Source organism: Tamandua tetradactyla, chromosome 1 (genome assembly GCF_023851605.1).
Source record: "Tamandua tetradactyla isolate mTamTet1 chromosome 1, mTamTet1.pri, whole genome shotgun sequence".
Classification (NCBI taxonomy): domain Eukaryota; kingdom Metazoa; phylum Chordata; class Mammalia; order Pilosa; family Myrmecophagidae; genus Tamandua; species Tamandua tetradactyla.
The window spans coordinates 142085787-142113488 of record NC_135327.1 but is presented as its reverse complement, the minus strand read 5'-3'; the positions used below and the strand labels follow the sequence as shown (position 1 = coordinate 142113488).

At 37.1% G+C, this 27702-nt stretch overlaps 1 protein-coding gene across 6 annotated transcripts in view; it reads left to right on the top strand.

Moving 5' to 3' along the window:
* Positions 1-27702, top strand: part of RELN (reelin) — a 530878-nt gene that overhangs the window by 62150 nt on the left and 441026 nt on the right. For 2 of the 6 annotated variants that reach the window (XM_077158967.1, XM_077158900.1), the window contains exon 2: positions 20487-20597. In XM_077158967.1, the coding sequence (XP_077015082.1) occupies positions 20487-20597 (111 nt within the window). Of the gene's footprint in view, positions 1-20157; positions 20261-20486; positions 20598-21455; positions 21647-27702 lie in introns of those variants that run through there. The other 4 variants (XM_077159048.1, XM_077159075.1, XM_077159077.1 and 1 more) reach the window with 4 other exon arrangements.

The window sequence follows — 27702 nt, the reverse complement described above, 5'->3', positions numbered from 1 at the left end:
CAGATAGCAATTTATTTATCTCATAGCTATTATTGAGATTTGGAAGTGCTGTGCAAGGTGGGTCCCTCTGTGATTGTCAACTGTCTTGCAGGGAATTGTGACTAGTTCTATAATGTCGGAGTGTGGATCTATAAATAGGCTTTATTAGGGGAACTTAAAGAGCAAGGAGAGCAAAATTACAGGTTCATCCTGACTCTCATCATATCATGGGGAGATGGGCAGGGGCTGGGGTGCCTTAGTGTGGATCTGCATTTCAGCGGCCAGATACCACCATTCCCCCATTGTTCTCCCTTTTTTCTAGAGCAGTTGAGAGAAACCAGTCCTGTCAGTGGGGGAATGAATAATCAGTCTGCTTGGGGCCTGGCTGTTGGAAACCAGAGTTGTCTGGAAAGTCACCTGTCTAGCCTCTGGAAACCTTGGAGCCCATGGAGTATTGCAACACCCCTACCCCAGACCCCATCCTCTGGGCAGCTGAGTTTGGGTGCACTCCCTTGTGCTGAAAGAGGGAGGTCCAATCTCCAGCTAGCTCACAGTCCACGCCACCTGGATTTTTAGACAAGTCTGCTCATTGTTTTGCAAGTAGATAGAACACGTGATTGGAATACAGCATAGAAAGGGTATGTTTTGTTCAAAAGGGAACAGGTACTGTAACAAATATTTACAGTGCTCTCGTATCTAATAGGTTCAGAAAGATTGATTGTTAAATTTTCAATAAATTTGTGAGCCAGTTAAGCACAGCCATTATTAAATTAAATCATGTAAACTTACAATTAAATTATATTAAAAACAAAGGTAATATAAAACTCAAAAAGCATCAATTCCTGATTGTTTCACTACATTTTTCTATTGTTTGTCTTTTGTATTTGTATTGTGTAAATACTTTATGGTAGAATAATAGCATACTACTCTGCTTTTCTTTCCAACTCAGAATTCAGTGAGATAGTTGTTAGTAACTTGAAATTGGCCATGGTGGGAGTTTATAGTATTTATAAAACACTGCAAACCAGGGCCTTTTCCCTCAAAGAGCCTTTTTTTTTTTTTTTTTGCTCATTTGCCAGCATGCCACTGCCCATATCATTTCAATTTTGCCATTTCATTGTGCTCCAGCCTGCTCTTAACTAACAAAATCTACATCTCTATGCTGGAAGAATTTTCTGGAGGGTCACTCTGCTCCTGCCCATGGGCACTGCAGGCCAGAAGGGCTGGAGAATTAACTCCCCCCTGGAGTAGTCCTCACCAATGAATGATGAGAATCCATGTATTAATACCTCACTTTTGTCCAACACAGGATAATTTTTAAGGCAAGTATTTTGTACCATTTCCCAAAGTATTTCCATGGATTAAGCTTCAGTTGCATACTGTGGTAGCTGCATCCATACGGAGCTCTTTGTTGACCTGCCTTCCTTTTATCACTTCTTTCAGTTTTGAGCTGGTGTTCCCACTGCCTTGCCTCAGGGTCTGCTCCTAAGGAAACCCACACTCATAGGGTTGTATCTGAGTAGTGCTGTTTGGAAGGTGGAAGTGTACTGGAAAACTTCTAGGATTAAGGGAAGGGGCAGAAGTATGATATACTGTGAGAATCAACAATATACCTTCCAGCCGGGTGGCAGACATGAATGGTGACTTTCTAATAGCTGTCATGAAATTGGCCCAAATGCAAGGTGGCATGGTCATGAGGGACTTGAACTGTACTTGCCTAATTCGAATTGTACTAAAAGTGGAGCTTAACCATCTATAAAACACTTGCTAAAAGCCTATTAGAAAAGTGTGCAGTGGTGTAGGTGTGCAGTGATGAAGGAAACATTGCCAGTGGTTCAAGACATTTATAATCTATATAGGGATATCACATGTATACACAAAAATATCTCAAGGTAGAATATGCTAAGTTTAATATAGCCAGGAATGGTTGATTATGACTCCTGGGAGGGAGATGGCCAGCTTGAATGAAAGGGAAGTCCACTAGAGGAGGTGACAATTGCCTTAGGCCTTGAGGAGTGGGAAGAATTTGGAACTGGAGAGATGGAGCGGAAAAGAGTGGGGGTGGAGAGAATAGTGAGCACAGAGGCCTGAAATGGGGGAAATACAGTGATGTAGGGGAGCACAGAGTCAGAGGAAAACCCAGAAAGGCAGATTAGGCGCAGATTGTAGAGGTTTAGATGGAATTCTGGTGAATCACCGATTTGCCTCCTAATAAATTAAGTACTCAGGATGCAGAGAAACTCCTCTGGCCAGAAACTCCAAAAGGATTTTATAAGACTCAAGGAGGATGGAACTCTCCAAACAGCAAATTCTAATTATCAATTTTAACTTGTTCTTATAAGGAATAAAGGGGAGATAGTCCCAATCAGCCTGGATTTTAAAAGCAGTTAAAACGGGTAGAGAGACACGTAACTAAGAGTCACAATCTGAAGATTGCTTTTGGGAAACCCAAGCTCGTAATGAACTGAAACTCAGGGAAAAGCTCTGCAATAGAAAGGTGTTGCTTGGCATAAAGTGGACAGTGAATAGGGTATTCTTGGGGCAGATGATATGATGTTGAAGGATAGTGGGAAAGTAAAACTGATCAAATTTTGTTTTCATCTTTTCGACCAAAAAAGTCATCCAAGTGAGAAAGATAAAGAGTTGAAGCTTGAGTAGATAGAGATAGTAGGATGACCTAGACACTGAAATTGAGGTCAGTTCTCCAGTCTTGGGCAACTTACGATACTGAAAGAATTTTGCTCCCATGGTCGCTCAGTCACTGCTTCTTGTTTCATGGACAGCAGAAGACTCCAAGTTCTACTGATAGTAAAGATTCTACTGATAGTAAAAACCATAGGCTATTTAACTTGATGTTGCTTCATTAGTAGATTCTAGAAATTCTGATGGGCTAACAACAATCAGAAGGAGAGGAGCACACGCTAGTATCCAGCGAGGGTTCCCCATAACCGCATATGCCAATTTAACCTCATCCTGTCAGCTCCATCTTTATTTATTTATTTTTTTGGTAGTGAATTCATAACATGTTTAACATTGGCTAGGGCCCTTAAAAAGTACACCTGCCAAAATTAGGAAATATTTAGCTTCTTTTCTTTGTTTGATAAATCACAGTCAGGACATATGGTGGTTTTCGTTTGCCAAAAACATCACTGCAGGGCTCTGACATCGCTGTCTTTAGTGCTCACCCCAAATCCACTGCACCCTTGACTGCTCATCCTTATTGTGGATTTGTTTTCCTCCTCATCAGGCAGAGAAAATTTGCTGGCACACGTGCTGTCTCTTAAGAACAGGTGTCCTATTACATCCTCATCTTGTTAAACATCATTTGCACTAGGAGGAAACTGCAGTATAATAAAAGGCAAAGTGGTTTTTTACTGTAGTGGAATTCTTAATGTAGTCTCAATTCAATTCAACTATAATATTTAGTAGCATGGATAGCCTTCATTGGAACTTTCATTTCCCATGAGGTATAAATCTGGAGCTTTTCATATCACTATCCCGGGACTACCTACACAAAATTATCTGGATGGATGCTTGTGAAAGTGCTGATTCCTGGGCATTATCCCAATCCAACAGGGTCAGAATCCCTGGGGAAGTTGGAATTTGAATTTTAAAAAGCTTCTCAGGTGATTGAAAATTTTATTTATAAAAGTAAAATGATCTTTGAGAGAATTTAGTTTGGCTAATATTCTATCAAATACTCTTTATTTGAAAAAAAATAATTTACTTAGTCAAATTAGCACTTGTAGAATGAGCCCATCTGTGTTGAAGATATGTTAAATTCTGTTTAGAACTGTATTTTTTTTAATGGGAAGGCACCGATTATTGAACCCTGGTCTCTCTCATGGCAGGCAAGAAGTCTGCCTGCTGAGCCACTGTGGCCCACCCTAGAACTATATCTTAACTAAGCATTTCTGTATACAAATACTTGCAAGCAAAATGTGAAAATTTCTGCCTTTAATCCAACTCTAGTTTTCTATGCTAAATCCTCAACTTAAAAATTTAGATCAATTTTCTCAAAAAAAAAAAAATCGATAAATCAAAAGCAAGTGTGTGCTAAGGCTAGATGAAGATTAGTTAAGAAATTTGTAGCAAAAAATAAGGAAAACCATACCTGAAATCATATTTAGTCCTTTGTAAACTCCTTTCTTTTTTTCAAATGACCTTTAGGTAACTAATCACTTATCTCTTTCTTGTTTGTCTAGGCCTCAAGATATTTCCTGTTAAATATTCACCCGTGGACTTTTTCTTTATCCTTATCCTTAGAAAAATTATCTTATGGATATATTGAAAAATGTAGATTTATACTAAACTGTAAGGGATTTTATTTTAAGATTTAACATATTAGGTACTATGTTGTAAAATATGAAGTAACATTTTCCAGTTTCCACACAGAAGAAGCATTATATATGATCACAATTTAATACTATAAAATCAGCTGTGCATTTATTCTTTCTTCTACAATTTACCAAATAATTATCAGATGCCATCCATCAATGTAAATGTCATTTAAGCTATATTCTTATGTAGTGATTATTTTAATTTAAAAATTTTAGTGAAATATTTAATGGTAGCTTATTAGAAGAGCAACTAGGTATGCTAGTACCTGAGAATTTCTGTCACATCATTTAGTTAGCATTACTCTGTGAATTTCAATGTCAGCATTAGCAATTTTGGATTTTATGAATTGGATTTTGAATGACAGAATAGAGAATTTTCTGAAAATGGACATGAAAAATTATTCAAATGTTCTTTTTGTAAATATACAGATGGCTCACCATATATCCCCAGTATTAAATAGTAGCACTTTATAAATATTTGTTTAATAAACAAATTAGCTAAGGCACAGCTAATAAACATACAGTTTACACACACACATACATGCACACAAACACTAGGACTGACCATAAAATAAATGAAAAAGTTTTTTATTTGTCTTATATTTATCAAAGAGCTTTGTGATTAGTATAATCGTATGCATACCGTATGTGTAATATATTCAGAATGTATTTAAATGAATTGTTTGATTTTAAGAGAGTTGCTTATAATTAAAGTATATGGAAATGAACATTTGGAAGTATCAAATGAGGACACTGTGGAGAATTGTTTTATTTTATTTTATTTTTATTTTTTGCAAATATATCCACACACCATACAATTCATCCAAAATATGCAATCATTGAGTCATAATATCATCACATAGTTGTGCATTCATCACTGTAATCAATTTTAGAACATTTTCGTTACTCCAAAAAAAAAAAAAACCCTAAACGTAATGTTATTACAGCTATACTCAGGTTATGTTTAGTAGGAGTTCTTTCCATTCTTAATGTTAATTTAGTCACTTTACGACATAGTAGAGTTGTTTTATAATCCTAAATATAGAGTTATATGGCATACACGTGAAAACTGGCAATGTCACCCTTGGCATGTTCTTGAACAAGGGCACAGTTGTTGCAAATATGGAAATATTTTGAAAATCTGTAATGGCATTTTATTGCTAAGTTGAGCTAGAGACAACAGCATCATGTTTTAACATCTTGGAGGTACTTAGGAGTTCCCCTGTGATTTGTTATATGAGTTCAAATTTTCTTTAGTTAATTTCAGTAAAAAACACTTTTTGGGGGAATGAGGGAGCCCTTTGTGTTAAAAAAAAAAAAAAGGACAGCATAGTAGAAAGAAAGCAATCATAAGTCCTTTTGATTGTCTAAGAGCTTTAAACACCTGAGTATATTGGGAAAAAATCACACATGCTATTCTCTAGACATCTATGCTTTAGTTGTAACATATTTACCTGTATATTGCTTATGAGAATGCTTATTTTTCTCCGCCTGGAAAAGTTTATCCATGCCTCCAAGGAAAAAAACGTTAGAACTTCTTTTAAAAGGATGTGGGGTAATAAATCTCCCAAAATGCTTTCTTTTAAGGCTAATCTTGGCTTAAATTTTAAAAAGTTATAGATGAGATACTCTTCCTTTTAAAAAAGAAAGTACGAAAGGATACAAATTACTGAAAACCTGAACACTACATTCCTATTCATATCACTTTAATAATTTATTAAGTGCAGAGCCAACAATATGAAATTTTCATGTATGAATATCATCCTCCCTCATATTAAAGTCACATGAAAAATAAGGTCAGGCTTAAATCACAAATACCAATACTCTTGTTACAGTTCTCTGAATTATAACAATAATCATAAACTTATAATTTATAAAGAAAAAATTAGGATTTTTGGTTCTGGAAACTAAATTTTGTCATTGTTTGTAGAAATTCATTTTAAATTCAAAATTAAAATGTGAAAGTAAAAAGTGAATGATAAAAATAATTCCTGCTTTACCTGCAGTTGGGACTAGAAATAAGGTAGAGCATTGTAAAATTATATTTTTCTTCTTTATATTTAGGATCACTAATTAAAGAATTTGTGCTTAGGATGGATTGGACAGTCTTAAGGAGGTGTCAAAAATATTGCTGAGGACCTCATTTCAAATGCTTTACTCTGACATAGATTTCCAAGTCTACAAAAGAGATTTCACTTGAATAAGCTATGTGAGATTTTATCCCAAAGGTTTATGTTTTCTGAAATTCTGAGTGTGTGTGTGTTTCCTGGGGCAAAAAAGAACAGAGAAAGTCAATGTGGAGGGTTGGGGAAACAGATTTACTTTATATTCAGTGAACACTGTCATTTAAAGTTACTTTCAAAGGGATTAATGTTAAAATAATAAATTCACAAACATGTTTGACTGCACCCATTTTATCTCCAAAGAAGAATTTAAAGGAGGAAAAAAAAATCTCAGTGGATCTCCTTTTATTGCTGTTGGTGCCAGCAGATAAGGCTTAGAGTTTATGTGTGGTTCATCTGAATCTCTGATCTGTAATAAATATGTCAGGATGGGGTCCCACAGAGACGCTGGATCCTTTTCCATCTAGCAAAGAGCATTTTCCAGACCCTAGAAATGTTTTAACGCTTCATTAAATTTTGCATATAATGGGATCTCCTGCGCTTGTCACAATGCCTGGGTTGTCTTTGGTTTTTCCTTGCCTTCTTTCAGGAGGAGCTGCAGGAGGCATTCCTTCTGTTTCCTTTGTCAGCCAAGGAACGGTACAGATCCGCGTGAAATGAAAAGGAATAATAGTAATAATACAGGGTTGTGATAATGGTTGGTGCAGCAAACAGGTTAAGTGCATTTTGCAGCATGGCCTGGCGGGTGGACTCCACTAGGCTATTCCCGTGTATCTGGGGTCTTCCACAAGAAGGTAAAACGTGCCACAGTCTCAGGACTCTTAGGAGATGGAGGCTGCTGTTTATAACGCCGTCCATCCAGGATATCCACCATGGGGTCTATTTCTTAGAGCCACCTTTTACATGCCAGTTAAAGTATATTACTTAACCGCCTTTCGTTTCCACTTTCTCGTGGGTAAGAAGGGCATGATAATAGTGCTTACCTCATAAGGATATTGAAAGGACAGAATAAGTTAATACCTATAGAAGGCTTGAAATGGTTCCTGGCACATGGTGCTCAGATACTATTTAGTTATGGCAGGGATGATGGTGGTGGAAATGTCAATTAACTCTGAGGCTAAAGAGGTCTTAGAGGTAATCTGGTTTCTGCCACCGAATAAAGACTTAGGCAAACAGGAAAATGAGAGTGAGACACATTAGCAAGGCTTTTCTCATGATGGACAGGGGGCTGTTCTAGGTAGGCAGCCATCTCTCCCTATCATAGCCCTTTCTGTTATTGTGGGAATAAACAGATATGTCATGTGTGGTCTCCTCTACCCCTCACCTGGCTGGTGTCCATTTGTTCATGGTTTACTTATTAAGATCCCTGTGTTCAGTTCAGTGCTATAAATTCATGGCCTACCTCAGTGATTCTGGACCTTCAGTCATTTCTTTTACATAATTATTGGAATGTTTTTTCCCTTTGCTATTGTTGGTTTAGGAATTCTCCTATTGAAATGTCTGACTTAATGTTTGATAACCCCATGAAACCATGTCATAATGGAATTAAGGAATGCAATGAGAAGTCATTCTGGGTCATGTTCTTACAGAGGCTTTTGAATGTAAATTATAATGGATTTTTAGATGTTCTCTATTTGGCACCCAGAGCCAGTGGCTAAAAACACTGTGTTGAAATTTTGTAGCAAATAAATAAAATAATTTTCAGAATTATATGTTTGTTCTTCAGGCTGTTTAATCTGCTCTGTATTCAAAAGACAAACGAGCTTCTTTCTGTTCATACGGCAAAAGGCAGCACATTTTAAAATATTGACAATATTAGATTCTGCTGCTGTTTTTCATTTTCAAAATATATAAAATTAAGAAAGGGAACTTTGCAATCAGTGCATCGTTACGAATACTTAAATGCTAATTTCAGTGTTTTTGGAATTTGCTGTCCTCTGATATTTGCCATTTTGAAAAAAAGATGGAAACGTCGTTTCAAATATTATATGCTTCTTTTCTGCACATATTAAAGATCTTTTGTGTAAAGTAGTAATGGAATATGCTTGAAGTGATCAAAATTTAATGGACCATAGAGCATTTGTAGGCTAGAAGCTTTAGGATGAAATGCAAACAGCATCAAATGTCTAAATTTATTTTCTTCCAGACTTTCATCTTACAGTGATTTTCTGCAGGAATGGTATTACAGTCCTGTTGGGAACATTTAATAGAAACTGTAAGAGATAATGACTGTCTCGGTAATTAGTCATTTCAAGACAGAGGTACTCTTTGAGCCACTGATAAGAATTGAATTGTGTCACTACATCATGTTTTCATTCTGCTGTCACAACCCAGCGATCCATATTCATAGACTCCTGATGCTAAGCTCATTGCCGATTTAACACACATGTGGAACAGATACGTACAACCTCCTCAGCCTTTTGATCCTCTCTTTTATTTTTTATTTGAGGAAGTGGTAACTTCAGAGCGAGGATAATTGTATAAGATATCTTAGTGGCAAAATTATCAGAAGATTAATCTGGTATGCTAGTAAAATATGTGTACATATTTATGTATAAAGTATAAATTTGCAAAAGAAACACTTATGTTTAAATGTAAAATTCAACCCAGATTTTTCTCAGACATTTCTGATATGTGAGTATGCTAACAAAATACTACATTACTTTTTGACTTTGTGTCCCTTTCAGGAGAAACTTTGATTTCTCTTTATCTCTATGGATAACAGTGATCCTTTTTTTTTCCTGTAGAAGTTAGATTTCAAAATTTTAGTTACATTGGCTACACTATGTTCTCAGTTATATTTTATTTTGTTTTTTTAAAACAAATATTTCTGTATGGTTGAATTTAATGAGGTCCCCTTTGAGCCAAGCACTGTGAGGAAGGTGGAGTGTGATGAGCACGGGGGTTTTCGAGAGCTGTGGGGTCACTATGGAAAAAGAGGCGATTTTCTGCCAGGTCAGAAGAGACTTCATGAGGGGAGAGGTCATTTGAGCTGGCAACTGAAGGATAGTGGGACTTTTTTTTTTTTTTTTTACATATTCATGCATTTTAATATCTAGTCACTTTATATAATTGCATAGGTAAACAACACTGACTTTACATGAGAAATGCAGGGTACCAAACTTTAAGAATTAATATAAGTTGTAGAGAAAAGAAGGGCATATGTGCCAAAAAGTTAACAATGTTTGGATTATGGGAAGTTTTCCCTTCTTCTTTATAATTAACAGTACACAAAACTACACAGTTATGTATTTTAAGAATGTGCATTCATTACAGTTTACTTCAGATTAAATACATTTCCATCTGGGAAAATAAATCACACTTTGCAATAAACCTGTCACTTTTTTTTAACTTTTTTATTGTATAGTATAACATATACAGAGCAAAGAAATAAAAAAGCAATAGTTTTCAAAGCAGTCTTCAAAAAGTGGTTCCAGGACAGATTCCAGAGTTTCTCATGGCTACTATACGATCCTCTTGTAATTTTCCTTCTAGCTGCTCCAGAATATAGGAGGCTAGCAGGCTTAAATACTTATCATCACAATCAACTTTTTTTTCATTCTTTTTTTTTGTGAACAACAGCATATAAATATATATAAATATATATATATATATAAATTTCCAAGTGCAGCACCACAATTGGTTGTAGAACAAATTTCAGACTTTGACATGGGTTATAATTTCACAATTTTAGGTTTTTACGTCTAGCTGCTCTAAAATAATGTAGACTAACAGAGATATCTATTTAATGATTCAGCATTCATATTCATTTGCTAAGTCCTATCTTCTATGTGTAGTTCCACCATCACCTTTGATCTTTCTATACGTCTCATTGGGGTTGTTTGGGCTATGGCAGTTCTAAATTTTTTATATTGCAATGGTCTGTCATTAATATGGGGTAGGTGGATGGAACTATCTGATGTTCTTGAGAGGTTGGGCTAGGTTTCAGGACTTATCTGGACCAGGGACCCATCTGGAGGTTGTAGGTTTCTGGCAAGTTACTCTAGTCCCTGGAACCCTTGTGGAATCTTATAAATTGCCCCAGGTGTTCTTTAGGATTGGCTGGAATGGTCCTGGTTGGGGGTTGGCATGTTATGATAGGTAGCAAGGTTTACCTGAAGCTTGTGTAAGCTTTTGTAAGCTTGGTACCTCCAGACAACACTATTTGCACTCTCTTCCACTGATACATTATTAATTACACTTCTTTTCCCCCATTTGGTCAGGATGTAATTGTTGATCTCATGGTGCCAGGTCTAGATTCATTTCACCCCTAGATGTCATGTCCCACATAGGAGGGAGGGCAATGATTTTACTTGCAGAGTTGGGTTTAGAGAGACTGAGGCTACATGTGAGCAACAAAAGAGGTCCTCCAGAAGTAACTCTTAGGCGTGCCTGTAGGTAGTCTAAGCTTCTGTGCTACTTACATAAGCTTCACAAGAGTAAACCTCATGATCAAGGGCATAGCCTATTGATTTGGGTGTCCCTAAAGTTTTACACAGTATCAGGGGATTCCCTAATGGTAAGGTTTAAGTGAGGCTGTGTGCATGTGTGGTTCTAGGGCTGCTGTAACGTGCAGGTCCCAGAACTGAATGACGTGATTGGGGGCATGCGCATGTGTGGGCCTGGGAGTACCATAAATGAATGCGCTGATCTCGGGGAGGGTGAGGTGAAGCTGTGGGTCACTAAGGGCTGGGGTGGGGTGGGGGAAGAGAGGTAGCCTAGGTATGGAGGTTAATGCCTGCAACCCTTATGCACTGGTAACAGCCTGTAGGGAACAGGGAGGGAGAGGTAGTGCTTGGGAGGGGTGCAGGAGAGGTGGGTTGGACTGCAGTTGGGGTGGGAGTGGGGGGCAGATATGTGCGCTCGGGGCTGGTGGGGTGCAGGCACCTGGAGTGCAGGGAATGGGAGGGGGTGAGGGGGTTCAGGTGCTTGGGGTGTGGGGTGATTCGCTGTGCTGGTGAGGGTAGCGCACCCAAGGAATGCAGCCTGGCTTACTTCCTAGTCCAGCGTTCCCATCCCTGCACTCCATAGGCTCTGTTGTTCTGCACCTCCACGCCAGGCTCCAGCCCTCTGCCTCTCAGTTCCGTGGCCTCTGCAATCAGGGCTGCCCCATATGGTACTACCAGGTTAGCTGCACTCCTGAATTGCTGCCTCAGTTGCCCTCCTGTCCCTTCTCTAACAATTCCATGGAGCTGGGCTAATCTCAAACTGCTCTATTCATCCATCTTCCCGGAAGTCTCGATAGTAAGATTTTAACGGAAGAAAACAGGGGAAAGTCGTTCAGGGTGAGGGTGCCCTCTAACGAAGTCAAGGAGGTAGAGGAGGACCGAACGTGTTCTGGCTTAGCTGGAACAAAGTTTTCTGATGAAAGGGAAAGAATTTGACTGGAGAGATTTGTTATGATCACAACCTGAAGGCCTTTGAACACCATTTAGGACTTTAATCTTTGGAAGCAGAGATGTTTGTTGAACCAAGGAATTATGTTATCTGATAAGACACCTTTGCTTTCTGTTTATGGGTAAAATTATACATGCTTTATTTCCCCCCTAAAATATTCTGGTAAATTCAAAATTCTATTTGCAATCTATGATATTTATATTTCTTCTTTGCCCTATAGTTAAAAGACCTGGTTCTGCTGACAACATTTTAATGCAAAATTATGAAAAATATGAGAATTGACTCTAAGGAAGAAAAAAAAAGTCCCCTGGGGAAGAATTTCATAAATGTTACTATGAAAATTTGGAAAACCATGAATAGAAGGAGATCATATGGCAAATTGAATTTTTCAAAATAGGTGCTTACCTATTTAAAGTCATCTGATAATTAAATAGTAATTTTATGAATTTGCCTAAATCTTTGGTATCTGAAATGGATACGTTGTGGGTCCTATTGCATAGTGGTGATGTATTTTAATTTATATTTAATTTATGTAAAATAACTAGAATTGATAGAATTCAGAGTTCATTAACATTTTTGCCAAGGGGTAATAGTTCGAAATATGTATTTTTTGGCTTTCTAGTTAATAAAACTCAAACTACAGCACTAACACAGTTCTTGGCTCATGGTAGCTCTCAGTATATACATATTGTTTAAGGTCAAAGTCTGAATATCATTATACAACTTCTAGTACGTTTTATTGTTTGGGTTAGTTTGCTCATCCTAAGCGCATTTATAATAAACTTCTTTACCACCTGCCAACTTTTTAATATGAAAAATTTCTAAAATGAATGTTGAAAACTAGGGTAACAATACCTACCACGTACACTCAATAATTGTTTATATTTTATAATAAACTTCTTTTAAAATGAGTTGATAATTGGTAAATATTATCGGTTCCCCATCTTAACCTTAGAATGTTTGGCTGATAATCTTGGGAAAGAGATGAATGGTTTGCTTATTAATTGGGCTTACTTAGATAGCAATAGCACATGATTGTTTATCTTAAAGGAAGTTCAAATACAAATATTTTGTGCAATTTTTCCTATAATAATGTATCCCAATTTATACCTCCTAACTCTAACTTTTACTTATATAAAGATAGTTTTGTATGTAAATATTTTTTCCTTATTTTATTTATATTATTTTTAAGATATATTTTTTGTTTTTGTATATAAGTATTTTTAAAGAAAGTATTTTTAAATGATATTAGCTTTGAGGCATTTAAAATGGTATAGTTTAAGACTAAAAAATTCTGAATTGCAATATCAGAAACTGATAAAAAGATCTGTAGTGGGATTTATAACTGTGTATTTTACATTCTGCAAATGAGTATGTCTATAGCTATACACACGTGCATCTATTCCTACAATTAATATATTATTTAAAGTAATAATCAGCTTCAAAAATGGGCCAAATATTATAAAAGCTGTAAATTTTCTTTCTAGTTCATATACATATTAAAATAATTTTACATTCAGGGATGTGAGCTTCATTTTTTTCTATTGAGCAATATTAATATTCTATATGATAAACTTTTAATTTAGCATAAATCACTCTTCATCTTTCAAGAAGATTACAACTATTGCCTGGATTGTAACAGTTTGTGGATGTAAGTGATGAACTAAGACTAGAGAAGCTAAAATAGTGCCTAAATGGTGGCTGAATCCCAGAGAATTTGAAGAAAGAAAGTCCAGTCAGGGCATGTAGAAAGGGTAAGAGCCAGCACCATCAGGGCTCAGATGAACTTGGTAGAAAGAAATTTAAAAAATGATAGAGAATGAGGTGAGGGGAGAGGCCCCAAATGAAAAGTGAAATCTGTAGGGTCTGATAACATGGAGTTACTATGGGTAACTCTGCCTCTGCTGAATACAGGTAACCAGAGCAGCATCAGTACCTATACAACAATTTTTAAAACTTTAATTAAAAATTATTGTTTTTAGGGTGGGTCATTGTGGCTCAATGGCAGGGGTCTTGCCTGTCATGCTGGAGACCCAGGTTCAATTCCTGGTGCCTGCCCATGCAAAAAAATATATATATATGTTTTTAGGAAGCTAGCCAGGTTCTGAAAGTAGAAATAAGTGGAAGCATGTGAGTGAAAGGGAAAGAAGGGAGCAGATTTTGCATGCTTTCAAAGTCAAAGTCCCTCGGGCTAAAGTTTTCAGCATGCTAGCTCAGCTGCTCATGTGCTCACAGTGCTCTAGTCAGTTAGAACATGTGAGCTACAGACATTATGAAATCTCCCACAAATTAATAGGGAATTCATATTGTGTCAGATGTTTTTGAAACACAGAAATTGGTCCCATTAACCACTTGAGTAAAAGGGGACCTGGTGATCAGAAAGATATGTCTTAAATCCCATAAAAATCTGGGCAACTTTTCCTCTTTCTTAAAAAGAGAGACCAGTTATCAGTTCACATATGTGTTATGCATTACATCTGTTTAAAGAAGGAAAAGGAAAGCTGTTCCACAGTGTCAAGAGAGCAGCATCTCTCTGATGGAGAATATCAGTATTTTTTTTATCCAAATGCAATATCATTATTTTTCCCTAAAATAACTTCAGTGCCCATTTCTAGCAAGCAGAGAAATGGACTGTAATCAATATCAAACAAAAGAGCTTTTTGTTTAGATAATTCATATAAATATACAGAATGTGAGAATTTATGTATATTTAAGTCTGCTTGCCTTTTCCACAAATGTCTTTGGCTTGTCTCTTAGTCATCTTCTCTTTGAATTTATCAGTCTTGCACTATGAAAAATGTTTTATATACTTAAATAGCCTACTTTTCTCTATCTTCTTCCCTTTCCATGTTGGCTTTTCCAAGTGGGATTCATCTGACATATAAAGTCTGGGACTCATAATAGTTCTTGGAAACAAGTTGAAGATAAGATAACTTCTCACCACTTTTGTATGAATTATTCATTAAAAATTCAAAGTATTTATTCTGAGCACCTCAAAGTGTCAGGAATTATTCTAGACACTTGCTGTATATCATTGAACAAATACTCAAGATCTCTACCTGATAAAATGCACATTCTTCAGAATGAGACTGCCGATAAACTTATGTAAATACATTAGCATAATATGTTGCACAGTAATAATTTTAATATGGTAGAAAGAGATAAATACGTATTATTAGTATAATATATTAGAAGGTGATTAAAAAGGGGAAAAAGTAGAGCCAGTTAAGGAGAGTTGGGAATGTAGGGACTGCAGAGTGGGGAGAAGATTGTTTGCAATTTTAAATAATGTGGTCATGGCAGACCTCACAGAGAAAGCGACATTTGAGCTAAGACTTGAAGGGGGTGAGGGAATTGGCCCTGTAGGTATCTGGAGAAAGAGTATGAGGCAGAGGAAATGGGTAATGCAAAGGCCTGACATATCTGAGCAATAGCAAGGAGGCCATTATGCTTAGAGTGGAGTGGGTCAGGAGGACAGCAGAAGGTGGGAACAGAGACGTAATGGGGACAGATCATGCAGGTCCTGTAGGCCACTGTAAAGACTTTGTGAGCACAAGGAAGAGTCATTGGAAGGTGGGAAGCAGAATAGTTAACATGATTTTATGTATGTTTTAAAACAATTCCATTGACTCTTATACTAAGAATATACTTGGGAGGTGAATATACTAGGGAGGTGAGAGTAGAACCAGGTAGACCAGCTTGATGTCTAAGGCAGTAGTCCATGGAAGAGATGATGGTATCTCAGAAAGGGGTGGTGTGTGAGTAGATTCTGAACATGATCTGAAGTCAGAGCCAGCAGCATTTACTGATGGGCTGCTTGCAGGGTGTGAGAGGAAGATGATTCTAAGGATGATTCAGAGTTTTTTGGCCTGAGCAAATGGCAAAGTGGTCCATGAACTGAGCTGGAGAAGGTGCAGGAGGAGCAGGTTTGGGGGAAGGGTGGAAGTTCAGTTTTGGTCATGTTGAGGTTGAGATGCCTGTTGGACATCCAAGTGGATGTGTTGAGCAGCAGCTTGATATATATATGGAGTTTAGGGAAGAGGTATGGACTGGAGACAGAAATTTGGGAGTAGTCAGCTCATAAGTGATATTTAAAGCCAAGAAACTCTCCAAAATGATAAGTGTTTTCCTTAACAATTCCATTTTTTCCTAGTGTACTTGTGTTCAGAAATTATTTCTCAAATATTTAAACATACCTATGGAAGGAACTGATCTGAAGCAGGCATTGTGGTAGGTGGATGAATTAAGATCAGAATTTTCTTCATTCTCTGGGGTTGGGAAGGCACTGGGTGGTAGTGGAGTAAAGTTAATTGCTGGAATGGAAGAAAGACTGAAAACTCTCACCCATGGTTCTTCTCTTTTTCTACCCTTCCTCCAGGAGGGTTGAGCCTGTGTTCTAAATGAACACTGAGTGGATGCTTAATATCTTTTGGAAGGGAGTGCAAACTAATCACTAGCCTGGGATATGTACTTGTTTTGGGCCTGCTGAAATCACAGGTTAGGTTTGGGGTGGACTGTGGTTGAGATGAAATATAGCGGGTGAGGAGGGCAGATGGAGAATTCTAGCAGGCAGCAGTACACAAGTGTAGGGAATCCACTGATTGAATATGCCTAGGCATCTGACAAGGTAGATACCAGTAGTTGTAGACAGGACTCATGTCCTCACAAAGAGAATAGCAGGAGCAAGGTAGGGCTTCAGCTCTACGAATGAGTAGGGAAGGGGAAAAGGGACTAAAATATACAGAGTATGTAATATATGCATGATACTGTGTTAAAGAGATAGATAATAGATAGATTTGCTTTTAATTCTCACAGTAAACCTGATAGTATTATTAGCCCCTTTTATAAATAAGGAGTCTGAGACTCCCCCAAGATTACAAACTAATTAGTTATAGATAGATGAGACTCAAATACAGGTCTGCCTTATTCTCAAACCCATAAAGCCTTTACATTTTATAAAATCCTGGAAATAGAAATCAGATCAGAAGCATAAGGAATGGAGAGGAGTCCACGGGGAGTTGTGGACAGAACTGCTGCTGTGTCACTGTTCTAGAGAGGAGTGGATTGAGAGTGTTCCTTGGGTCCACAGTGAAACATTGCAAATTGGGTCTAATTTGCTGTGGCAGATGACCTGGGACACATTGGAGACCAGTGGCCAATATAGTCAGTTTAACAGGAAATAACTTAATTCTCAACACCACTCAATGCAAATACAGAGACATGTTAAGCACTTTCAATCTCAGTTGAGATTCATTCACTGAAGCAAAGGTGGGAAGCATCTGTAGAACCAATTGTAGAAATCTGGGGTAAGCAAAATGGGGGGCTGATGACTAGACTGTTATTCTATAGGTGAGTGAATTTCTGAGAGATGGTGTGAATAGCCCAAAGTCATGCAGTCAACAGGTGCCCAGGTCTCATCACTTCCCTGGCCTAGGGCTTCCTCCACCATGCCACAGGGGTCACCGTAGCAGCCTTTGGTCTTCTTTCTAGGAACAGTGATAATGACTGCTGAGGCTTTCACTTTCCTTTTCTTCAATTTTCCTCATACATGTGAGTAATTTGAGAAAGGGGCTCTGGTGCAAGCGTTTGGCCACTGCACCGTGTAAAAAGAGATTTGATGGTATTTATTGCCTACTGAGGTTCTAAAACCATGCTAAATGTTTTTATATTAATGATCTTATTTAAGAAAGAGGTAAGAAGAAAAGGAAAGAAAAATAGAAAAAATTGAAGAAAAAGTTTTAATATGATTGATATGGAGTTATTTTCATGTGTTCGAAAGTGGGAGACTGAAGTCAAGCCCCCTCTCCCAAACCTGAAATAAAAACTATTGAAAGGACACTTAAGGAACATTTAAAGTTTTAAGCATTGAAATGTTACACACTATCGTCCTGAGATGTGTATAACCTGTATGTAGGCTATTACAAAACTTAAATTTATAGAATCTTGGCACTGGACAGGAGGTGATATGATGAAGTTGCTGAGAGCATGGGCTCTGGAGTTAACTCTTTTGAATTCAAATCCAGGCCCCCACTTGGTAATAACATGGTCCTGGCCAAGGCTTCTAATCATTTTGTGCCACAAATTGCTTGTTTGTATGCTGGGAATAATAATCATAACAGTACTCCCTTTGTAGAGATGGTTTGACAATTAGGTGAGATAATATGTGTAAACCACTCAGCCCAGTACTCGGCTGGTTGGTTTACAGGTGGTTTACATGCCAGCACTGAAAAATATTAGCAATTATTTATTTTTCTATTTATTCTTTCAAATTCCTCTTTATGCTCTTCTGCTGTCTTTTCAATTTCCTTTATGTCATTTGCCATCCCACTTTAAAATTTTATTAAGTAGAGTTGTATGAGCCTTTTTGATTAATTGTTCCAACGTCTACGTCTCCTCTGGTGTTTTAATTTGGTAATTAGGCAGGGCTATATCTGTCTGCGTTGTGATATGCTTAGTGATCTGCTATCTTCGTCACAGGTAAATATCTTGATTGATTTACTCTGGGAGTTGAATTCTTTCAGTAGTCTAAGGCCTTGTGTTTGTGGGATGGATGTTCAGCAGGGAGCAGGGCATGGGATGGAGCACTCAGTACGGTGATTTGTTTCAGGGCAGGTATGGGCGCCGGTTGGGAATGTTACACTGATGCTTGTGAATGTGGGTGCCCAGCGGTCAGGGAGGTTGTAGCTGTGCGGGTGCACTGGTCTGGGGGTGTAACCATGGTGTGTGCTGGTCTAAGGCATGGGGCCCTTTGTGCACATGCATAGAGCTGTAGCAGCAGATGGGCGTTATGCCTTCGTGGGTTGGGGCAGATGTGATCTGGCAGCGCAGTTCAGCACTTGCTCAGAGCTGGGAAGTGAGGCTGAGAGCTGTGTGCATACACAGTTCTAGGACTCTTGTAAAGCACTGTCCCCAGAGCTGAAAGACGTGATTGGGAGCCCATGCTCATGCATGGGTCTAGGAGCGCCATAAATGGATGCGCAGAGGGGCTGGCGAGGGACACTATGGGTAAGGGGGCAGGGGTAGCCTGGGTATGGAGGTTAGTGCCCACAGCCTTTATGCACTGGCAACCACCTGCAGGGAACTTGGAGGGGGAGGTAGTATTTGGGAGGGGTGCAAGAGAGGTGGGTTGGGCTGCATTTGGGTGGGGGTGGGGGGCAGGTACGTGCACTGGGGGCTGGTGGGGTGGGGGTGCCTGGAGCACAGGGAATGGCAGTGGGTGACAGGGTTCGTGTATGTGGGGTGTGGGGTTAGTTGCCGGTCACGGGGCCACACCCGTGAAGGGTAGCGCGCCCAAGGAACACAGCCTGGCTTATTTCCTAGTCCCCAGCTCCAGTCCGTGCACTCCAGAGGGCTCCACGGCTCCATGCCAGGCCCCAGCTTTCTTCCTCTCAGTTCCTTGGCTTCTGCAACTAGGGTCACTCTATGTGGCGTAGAAGGCTCTCCCAGGTCAGCCGCACTCCCAAATCACCACCTCAGTGGCCCTCCTGTCCCTTCTCTAACTTTTCTGTGGAGCAAGGCTGATCTCGAGCTTCTCTATTCGGCCATCTTCCCGCAGCTATTATTTCTTATTAAAAGATGTGCAGGTGATTTATACCAACATCCAGTGCCATTTTGGGGGTAGAATGATGTCATGCTATCCTATTGATATACATGTCTTGTTTAGTGCTTTATACTGTGAATGTTTTAGACCTTTTAGCTCTCTTCACTGGATTTCCTGTGTTTTAAACATCCTCATCAGAGTTGATATGACTTTGGCCATGCTCCTTATTACCACCAAGTATGGTGACAACTGCATACTGTGCACTACCAAAATAATGTGTTGCCTTCCCCAATCTTTTCCTATACGTGGCATCATCTTGGTCTTATAACCTTAAAGCCATTTTAGGAGAAAATGTTATCATGCCACAGAGGAAATTGTGATCATTTGTTGGGGCGTGAGCAAGGTGAAATTTTAAGAAGCCAAGCCTGGTATCAGACAGATACATTTAATTTGATGCTTTTCTTCTCAGAAACATTCTGATTGTTTTGACTATTAAACCATTTGGACTCCTTTTGTAGACTTTGCCCTAAAACTTAAGGTGTACAGTGGTCTTTCTTTTCACAAGAAGTACAGGGCTGACTGTATTCATGCAAATTAGTCTTGCTTTTGTTGAAAACTTCAGGGAACTTATCTATAAAATGTAAACTCAAAATAAGAAATAACAATGCATCTTATTGTTCTTCTTTCAGCCGGTATAAGATTGTTTCCCACAGTATGGAATGCTTTTTTTTAAAAAAGTGTTTTCATCATAATGCCAAAATTCCAGCAATGCCTTTGACTGCTTTCAGGGGTGATGGAAATGGGAAACCATCTATTCAGTACTGCATTATTTTCGGATGAGTTTTCACATAGACAGGAAATGTGTAAATGAATGCAGAAAGGTTGAACTCATGTACTATATTTAGGAACAGCAATTATAGACACTGAAGTTCTGAGTTTCTTTTAGCTCCTCTGTAATTTCTAAAATAATGAAAATACTAACTAGGGATAGTATAAAAGTGGTTTGGTAATAATGAGTAAAGATTGTTTTGACAATGTCTAACACTTCAGAGATGTAATTCATTATTCTGACTGTATTAATTAGGGTTTCTTTCTTTCCTGTTTCAGTGACAATTTCAACAAGCACATTTTTTGATGGCTTGCTGGTGACAGGACTATACACATCTACAAGTGCTCAGGCTTCACAGAGCATTGGAGGTTCCAATGCTTTTGGATTTGGTAAGTTATCCAGACATAAGAAACCAGTACTTGTGTGGGCATTTTATATAGTTCAGGTCTTAGTTTTTAGAAAAAAATTATCTAAAAAGTATTGTACATTTTTTATTTCTGTGAAGATAAAGTGATTTTAATGTGTTTCTTTGAGGTTAGGTGGGTTAAAATAAGTTGTATAAATGTGCAACCAACCCTGAGCTTGGCATGACATTTCTATACCCCACTCTCCCTCTCCTGCTGTTATTTTCCTTTGTTCCTGTGAGGTTCATGCACATTTCCATGTTCTGTCACTTAGGTTATTGGAATTCATTCTGAGGCCTGTGCAATAATTTGATAACTTATTTTCATTAACAGTTCTTAAAATTCTATATTAGGTAAAAAGTGTTATTTTAAATTTTGCCAGTTAGGCATTGTATGAAGTAGAAGATAACAATAGTCATCAAAATGATTGCATTATCTGAGTGTGCATAAAGGATGGCCATGTAACATCTATTTGTATGAGGTCTTTGCCCTTAAATCAAAGTCCTGGCAGGTCACTTGGTGAAGACGGAGAAAGCTCTGGTCACTAATTCCAAAGGATTCTCAATTTGGAAGTCTCATATCTCTGGTTTACCCATAATGCTGTGAACCTGCCAAATGGGATTAAGTTAACCCTTTATAGCATCAAAAATGCAAATGTAAAATATCCATTTACATAAGACTGGAAATCACTGATCTTACTCTAAAGCTGAGAAATTATGCAAGACTTCTTCCACTGGTGTGAAGAAGATGGAATTGCATTATAAAAGGCAGCCATGTATTCAATCTTTTATTTTTACGGTGATATTTATTAGATAAATACTTTTTGCCTGCTTTTGATGAAAGGGCATCTCCTCTGTGTCAAGTTCCAGCGGTAGCCAGACAAGAATAATCTTGATGCTTCATTGTCACTTACAACTTTGCTTGCTCAAGATGAGGGTCACAGCTTCAGACCTTAAAGGAACCTAGAAGTCATTTAGTTACCATCTTAAATTATTTGACTGTCTGGAATTTGCCATATTTTTAAAAGATCCCAGGTAAGATTTTATAATCTGTTGGTAACTAATTCTAAATCTAGTCCTCAGGGGAAAAAACTCTTAAATCTAAAAATTCCATGTATTTTTCTCTCTAACCTTTTTTGTTCTCTGCAGAAATGAAAGATCAGGTTATAATCATATATATAGTATGTGTATATAAATATATGTTACAACATGACGTATAGGTAGAGTTGCCATATTTAGCAAATAAAAATATGGCAGCCACTTAGAAGTTTAGATAAACAAATATTTTTTTGTATGTAGTATTACTAAAGAAATACTGAATAAATTACTAAATAAGTACTAAGAAAGTTATGCAGCCTCTGGGACAAAATGTCTTGGGAGCCACCCTAACCTGATTAAATGAAAATCTCTAGGGATGGGGCTTGAGCACTGATAATTATTAAACCTGCCCAGGTGATTCTAATGTTCAACCAGGGTGAGAACCACCTCTTGGACCAGTCCCCAGTCCAGCGCTATTATCCAACCTGGGTACCTATAACTGCAGGGTTTCTGGCCTCACTCCAGTCTTAATGAATCTTAAATCACTGGGTCATCACTTTCAATGATTTTGATGCATGTTAAAATTTGAGAACCACGAGTTTAGTGGGTGAGACAGACATTAATTAAATAATGTTATAAATATGTAATAGCAAAGTTCACTAAGGGCAGGGAGACAAATTACTGAATATTGGGGAAGGGTATAACAGAGACTCGATCTGGTGTGGGATGAGATGGGGTACAGCTAGGAAAGGCCTACCTTTGGCCTAAGGTCTGAAAGACGAGTAGGAGTCATGAGCATAGGGTCTGTGGAAAGTGGGCACAACCTGCCAATAGAAGGAAACAGCATGTGTAAAGACCTCAAGGTGGAAAGAGGTTCACTGTATTCTAGGAACTGAAAGGAAATCTTTGAGTATCTGGACCTGGAGTCAAGACAAAGTGATAAGGCTGTATAGGAGACCAAGGGCAGACTACTTGGAATCTCCTAAATTTGTAGTCTTTACCTTAAGAGAAGGGGAAGCCACTGAGGATTTTACCTTAAGTAGTGACTCCATCAGCCTCTTGTTTTAGAGATCACTCTGGGTTCAGAATGGAGAATAGATTCTATGCAGGAAGACCACCCCATAATTAAAAATTCTGATATGACGGGTACATTAAGAGTCCATGTATAGGCTGGCATAGACAACTAGAGGGTTGTGGAGGGTTGAGATTTCAGGTTGTGGAGCTATGCAAACCTGCTTACAGATCCCATCCCCATCCCTTATTAGTTGTATGTCCCAGCCAAGTGGCTTACCTTCTGTCATTATTAATTTCCTCATTGTTGCAGTGGTGATGATGATGGCGTCTGCCTCAGAAAGATGGTGGGTAGCTGTGAGGATTAAATGAGGTTAATTTACGTAAAGCATGTAGTACCTAGAAAATGCTAAATAAAGGTAGCTATTCTAAAATTATAAATCTTGATAGCTGAAGCAGCCACTTTCCTCAGTCCAGGACTTTTACATACTATCTGTGGCAGGGGGCAGGGGGAGGAGATGCAGAAAATAATTCTCAGGTGGAATTAATCTGGGGCTTGTAATGTGAGATAATTTGAGAGGATTAATGGCATAATGAATTATTATTTTCTAATTTGGGGACTTTAAATGAGGAAAATCATTAAAGATCATTCACTTTGAATGAACATAAAAAAATGTTGTACACATTTAGCTCAGATTTTTGACTAGAAAATCAAACAACAAATGAGGAATCAAATTGTTAGAAATTATTTAAGACATTCGGGCTTTAAGGCATTTTCTGTGGTAGCTTTGAAAGCTGCAAAAAGGCCATTTTCACTTGAATTTGAGTATATTTTGCTTAGCTAAAATTATACTTAAACTTTCCATCTCTATCAACTCTACATGGTCTAAAGAGGCTTCTGAACATGGGCAGAGCCCATCAGTGGAGTCTGACTTCCATAGTTCAGCTCTCCCACTAGACACCTGGCATTTTTATAGGATATGCATTTTATATGAATAGATATAGAGGTAGAGTTTTTTTAAGTTCAGTAATATCAAACAATTTCACTTATATTTATGTGATAGTGGTTAATAATAACTAAAAAAATTTAATAGTATGTTTGAATATTATTAAATAGAATTTTCTTCATAAATAATGTTTCTGACTAGAAAAGAGGAGTTAAAATGTCTTGCTAGATAAAACAAATGTCTTGTTGGATAAAATGGTCCTGTTTTGGAAACAAAATCACATTAGTTTCTTTTATATTTGATTTAACATATTCTTTGCAATTTAACAACAAAGATTTAATTTGGTTAGGGTACAAGTGGGAAAGAGAAGGAAACTCTTGTAGAAGACAAAAATTTAAAAGAGTTGCTGCTTTTTTGTTAGTGTCTTAGCTTTGGTACTAAGCCTGGTAGGGCCAGGCTGAAATAATGTGAATTTTTTTGATGTAGAACAAAAGAGTTATTGAATATGTAATCTATTATTAGGTTCTAATTTTTTGATGGAGTGTTAAGCAAACGTGGTTATTTAGCATTTCTCAAAAATATTGTAGGATTAGTGTGTGGTATGTTCAACTAGCTGTAACAAATAAGGCAAAGTATAACATATAGTTGAGTCTAAATAGGCACCTTACTTCTGAAAATCTTCTTTGTCAGAGTTAATTTTAATTTTACTAATTACGCTAAAGCTATGGCTACTCTTTCTTGAATATAAAATATCCACATGAGCTGCCAAAATAAGGCCATAATTATTGTTAAGATACTGTCTTATAAATGTAATCTGCCAACATAACTACAGCCTTTAATGCAAAACCAAAATTCTTTAAAATGCATGCCTCACTGACCAAAAATAGACAGATGCCTAATAGCCAGAAAAACATTAAAACAATAGCTACACAAGAAGATGACTGTAAGCCAGCAATGCATGATTTGAAATACCTTATTTTGCTTGTCAATATAAGAAGACATGCTACCCTAGGGAAGTGTGATGTTTAATTATGAATATCTCTTTATGCATCATCCCACAAAAAATGCTTCCGTCTTTTCTTTGGCTTTAAATTTCAGCTCAATCATGTAAATCTTCGAAGCTCATTGTGGTCGATCAGTGAGACTATTTAGATATTCTTTTATACAAAATTGTTCTTTTTGCAGGGGCTGAAATGCATTTTACTAAATATTTAGTATTCTAGCCCCAGAAGCTTAGATTTTTACTCAATTTTTAGTATTTTGGCCCTAAAACCTGAGAATCCAGTTTGCAGATCTAAATAGCAGCCACATTTCAAATTATTGATCCTTGCATAAATTAAATTTTTATACTCTGCAATTCCTACATAACTTTTCTCAAGTAATACATCAGCCTTTTTAATAGCTTTTCACTTAAACTATTGTAATGTTCTATATGTTTCATTTATTTCTTTCTGTAATAATTAGACAAGCTAGATCCAAAATTTGCTAAGCTACAAGACTCTTACAAGGTTTGATGAAATCTGGGTATTGGTGGAAATGTAATGGACAGATCCAGGATTTTTTTCTATTTTGTGTTTTCTCTTACACATTCAGTAATTGTGCCATGTTTTTAACAGAGATTAAGTGAATAACATAAAAATTTAGTATTTTCAACATTATCTTTAAAACATAGTATTAAAATTCTTAAACCTAATAACCTGATTTTTTTGCAATATGATTTTTGACACTAAATTAGGTGAATGGGGTATATTTACAAAACAAATTAATTAAATGTTTTAAGAAAGACTTCAAATTTCAGTAAATTTTATATTGGTCATTAGTAAAAATGCATATTTCAGTAGATTTAGATTATTATATGTTAATGTTTTTCATTGCTAGTATGCAGGTTTTTGTTATTAATTTTTTTATTTGTTAACTTTCAGTTATCCTCCATATTAAGACGAAGTAGAACTTTTTACAACTTTACTAATTATTTCTCTCTCTCTCTCTCATACACACTTGCACGCGCACACACACACACAACTCTTACCCTGCTGGGGCACTAGTTAACAGTTCAATCTTACAAGTTCTGACTATGTGACTGTGTGTTCGGAATACATTCCACATACTTAGCACTCAATATCTGTAAAGAGGAAACAGTCACCTGCAACATCATTAATTTGGACCCTGTATAGAGGCAGTATTTATTTACTAGCCAAAACTAAGCTAATACTTCACTCAGAATGAACTTGTTGAATTTAGTTTGTCTTTCTCTTTACAAAGAAATGCCAAAATAAATGCAATTAAAATACACTTGAGGAATCCAAAGCATAACCTTTTACTGGGTATGGTAAATGATCTATAATTAACAAGAAGACTCTAGGTGAGTCAGCTTACTCTAATCAATAGTATAAGGCCCATAGCTGACAAGAGATGAAATTATCATTAATTTTTCCTATTTACAGAGCATTACTTTAAGTATGCTCTTTATTCATTCTCTTTACATGTGCTAGCATTACCTTCATTAAGAAGTAGTATTACCTAGTTTGTTTTCAACATAGAACAAAGAACACAGGGATATTTCCCAACTTCTAAATAACTAGTTTAAAAAGAATCTCTTAGTACAATAGTGAGTATGATGAGTTTCAAGCTGTTGAGTTAAGCAACAAATTTCTGAAGCCAGTATTCCTGGTCAAAAGGAGGAATGAAGTGGGCAAAGTAGAGAAGTTAGTAAAGAAAGGCAGCTAACTGCACTCTTCATTACCTCTTCTCTGCAATTAGGCCTCTTGGGTTCCATGTCTATTCCTGCTACTTGCTAACTTGGACCACATACCTACCTTCCTTGAGCCTCAGTGTCTGAACTTGTGAAATAAGGATGATAACATTAGTGTCCAGTTTACAAAGTTGTTGGGTAGATTAAATTAGATTTTCTGTTCAATTGCTTAGCATATGCTCAAAAATAGCTAGACATTTGTACAGTTAGGGTTCTCTAGAGAAACAGAACCAATAGGAGATATCCGTAAATATGAAATTTTTTTTTTATTAATTAAAAAAATTAACTAACACAACATTAGAAATCAATCCATTCTACATATGCAATCAGTAATTCTTAATATCATCACATAGGTGTATGGTCATCATTTCTCAGTACATATGCATCGATTTAGAGAAAGAAATAGCACGACAACAGAAAAAGAAATAAAGTGATAACACAGGGAGAAAACACAAATAAAAATAAAAAGTACAAAAATATATAAGAGAAAACAAAACAAAACAAAACAAAAAACTATAGATCAGATGCAGCTTCATTCAGCGTTCCAACATAATTACATTACAATTAGGCAGTATTGTGCTGACCATTTTTTTTTTTTTTAGACATCATACCATTCTACATATGCAATCAGTAATTCTTAACATCATCACATAGATGCATGATCATCGTTTCTTAGTACATTTGCATCGGTTTAGAAGAACTAGCAGTATAACAGAAAAAGATATAGAATGTTAATATAGAGAAAAAAATAAAAGTAATAATAATAAGAACAAAACAAACAAAACAAAACAAAACAAAAACCTATAGCTCGGATACAGCTTCGTTCAGTATTTTAACATGATTACTTTACAATTAGGTATTATTGTACTGTCCATTTTTGAGTTTTTGTATCTAGTCCTATTGCACCGTCTGTATTCCATCAGTTCCAATTACCCATTATCTTACCCTGTTTCTAACTCCTGCTGAACTCTGTTACCAATGACATATTCCAAGTTTATTCTCGAGTGTCGATTCACATCATTGGGACCATACAGTATTTGTTTTTTAGCTTTTGGCTAGACTCACTCAGCATAATGTTTTCTAGGTCCATCCATGTTATTACATGCTTCATAAGTTTATCCTGTCTTAACGCTGCATAATATTCCATCGTATGTATATACCACAGTTTGTTTAGCCACTCGTCTGTTGATGGACATTTTGGCTGTTTCCATCTCTTTGCAATTGTAAATAACGCTGCTATAAACATTGGTGTGCAAATGTCTGTTTGAGTTTTTGCCCTTAATTTCTTTGAGTAGATTCCCAGCAATGGTATTGCTGGGTCGTATGGCAATTCTATATTCAGC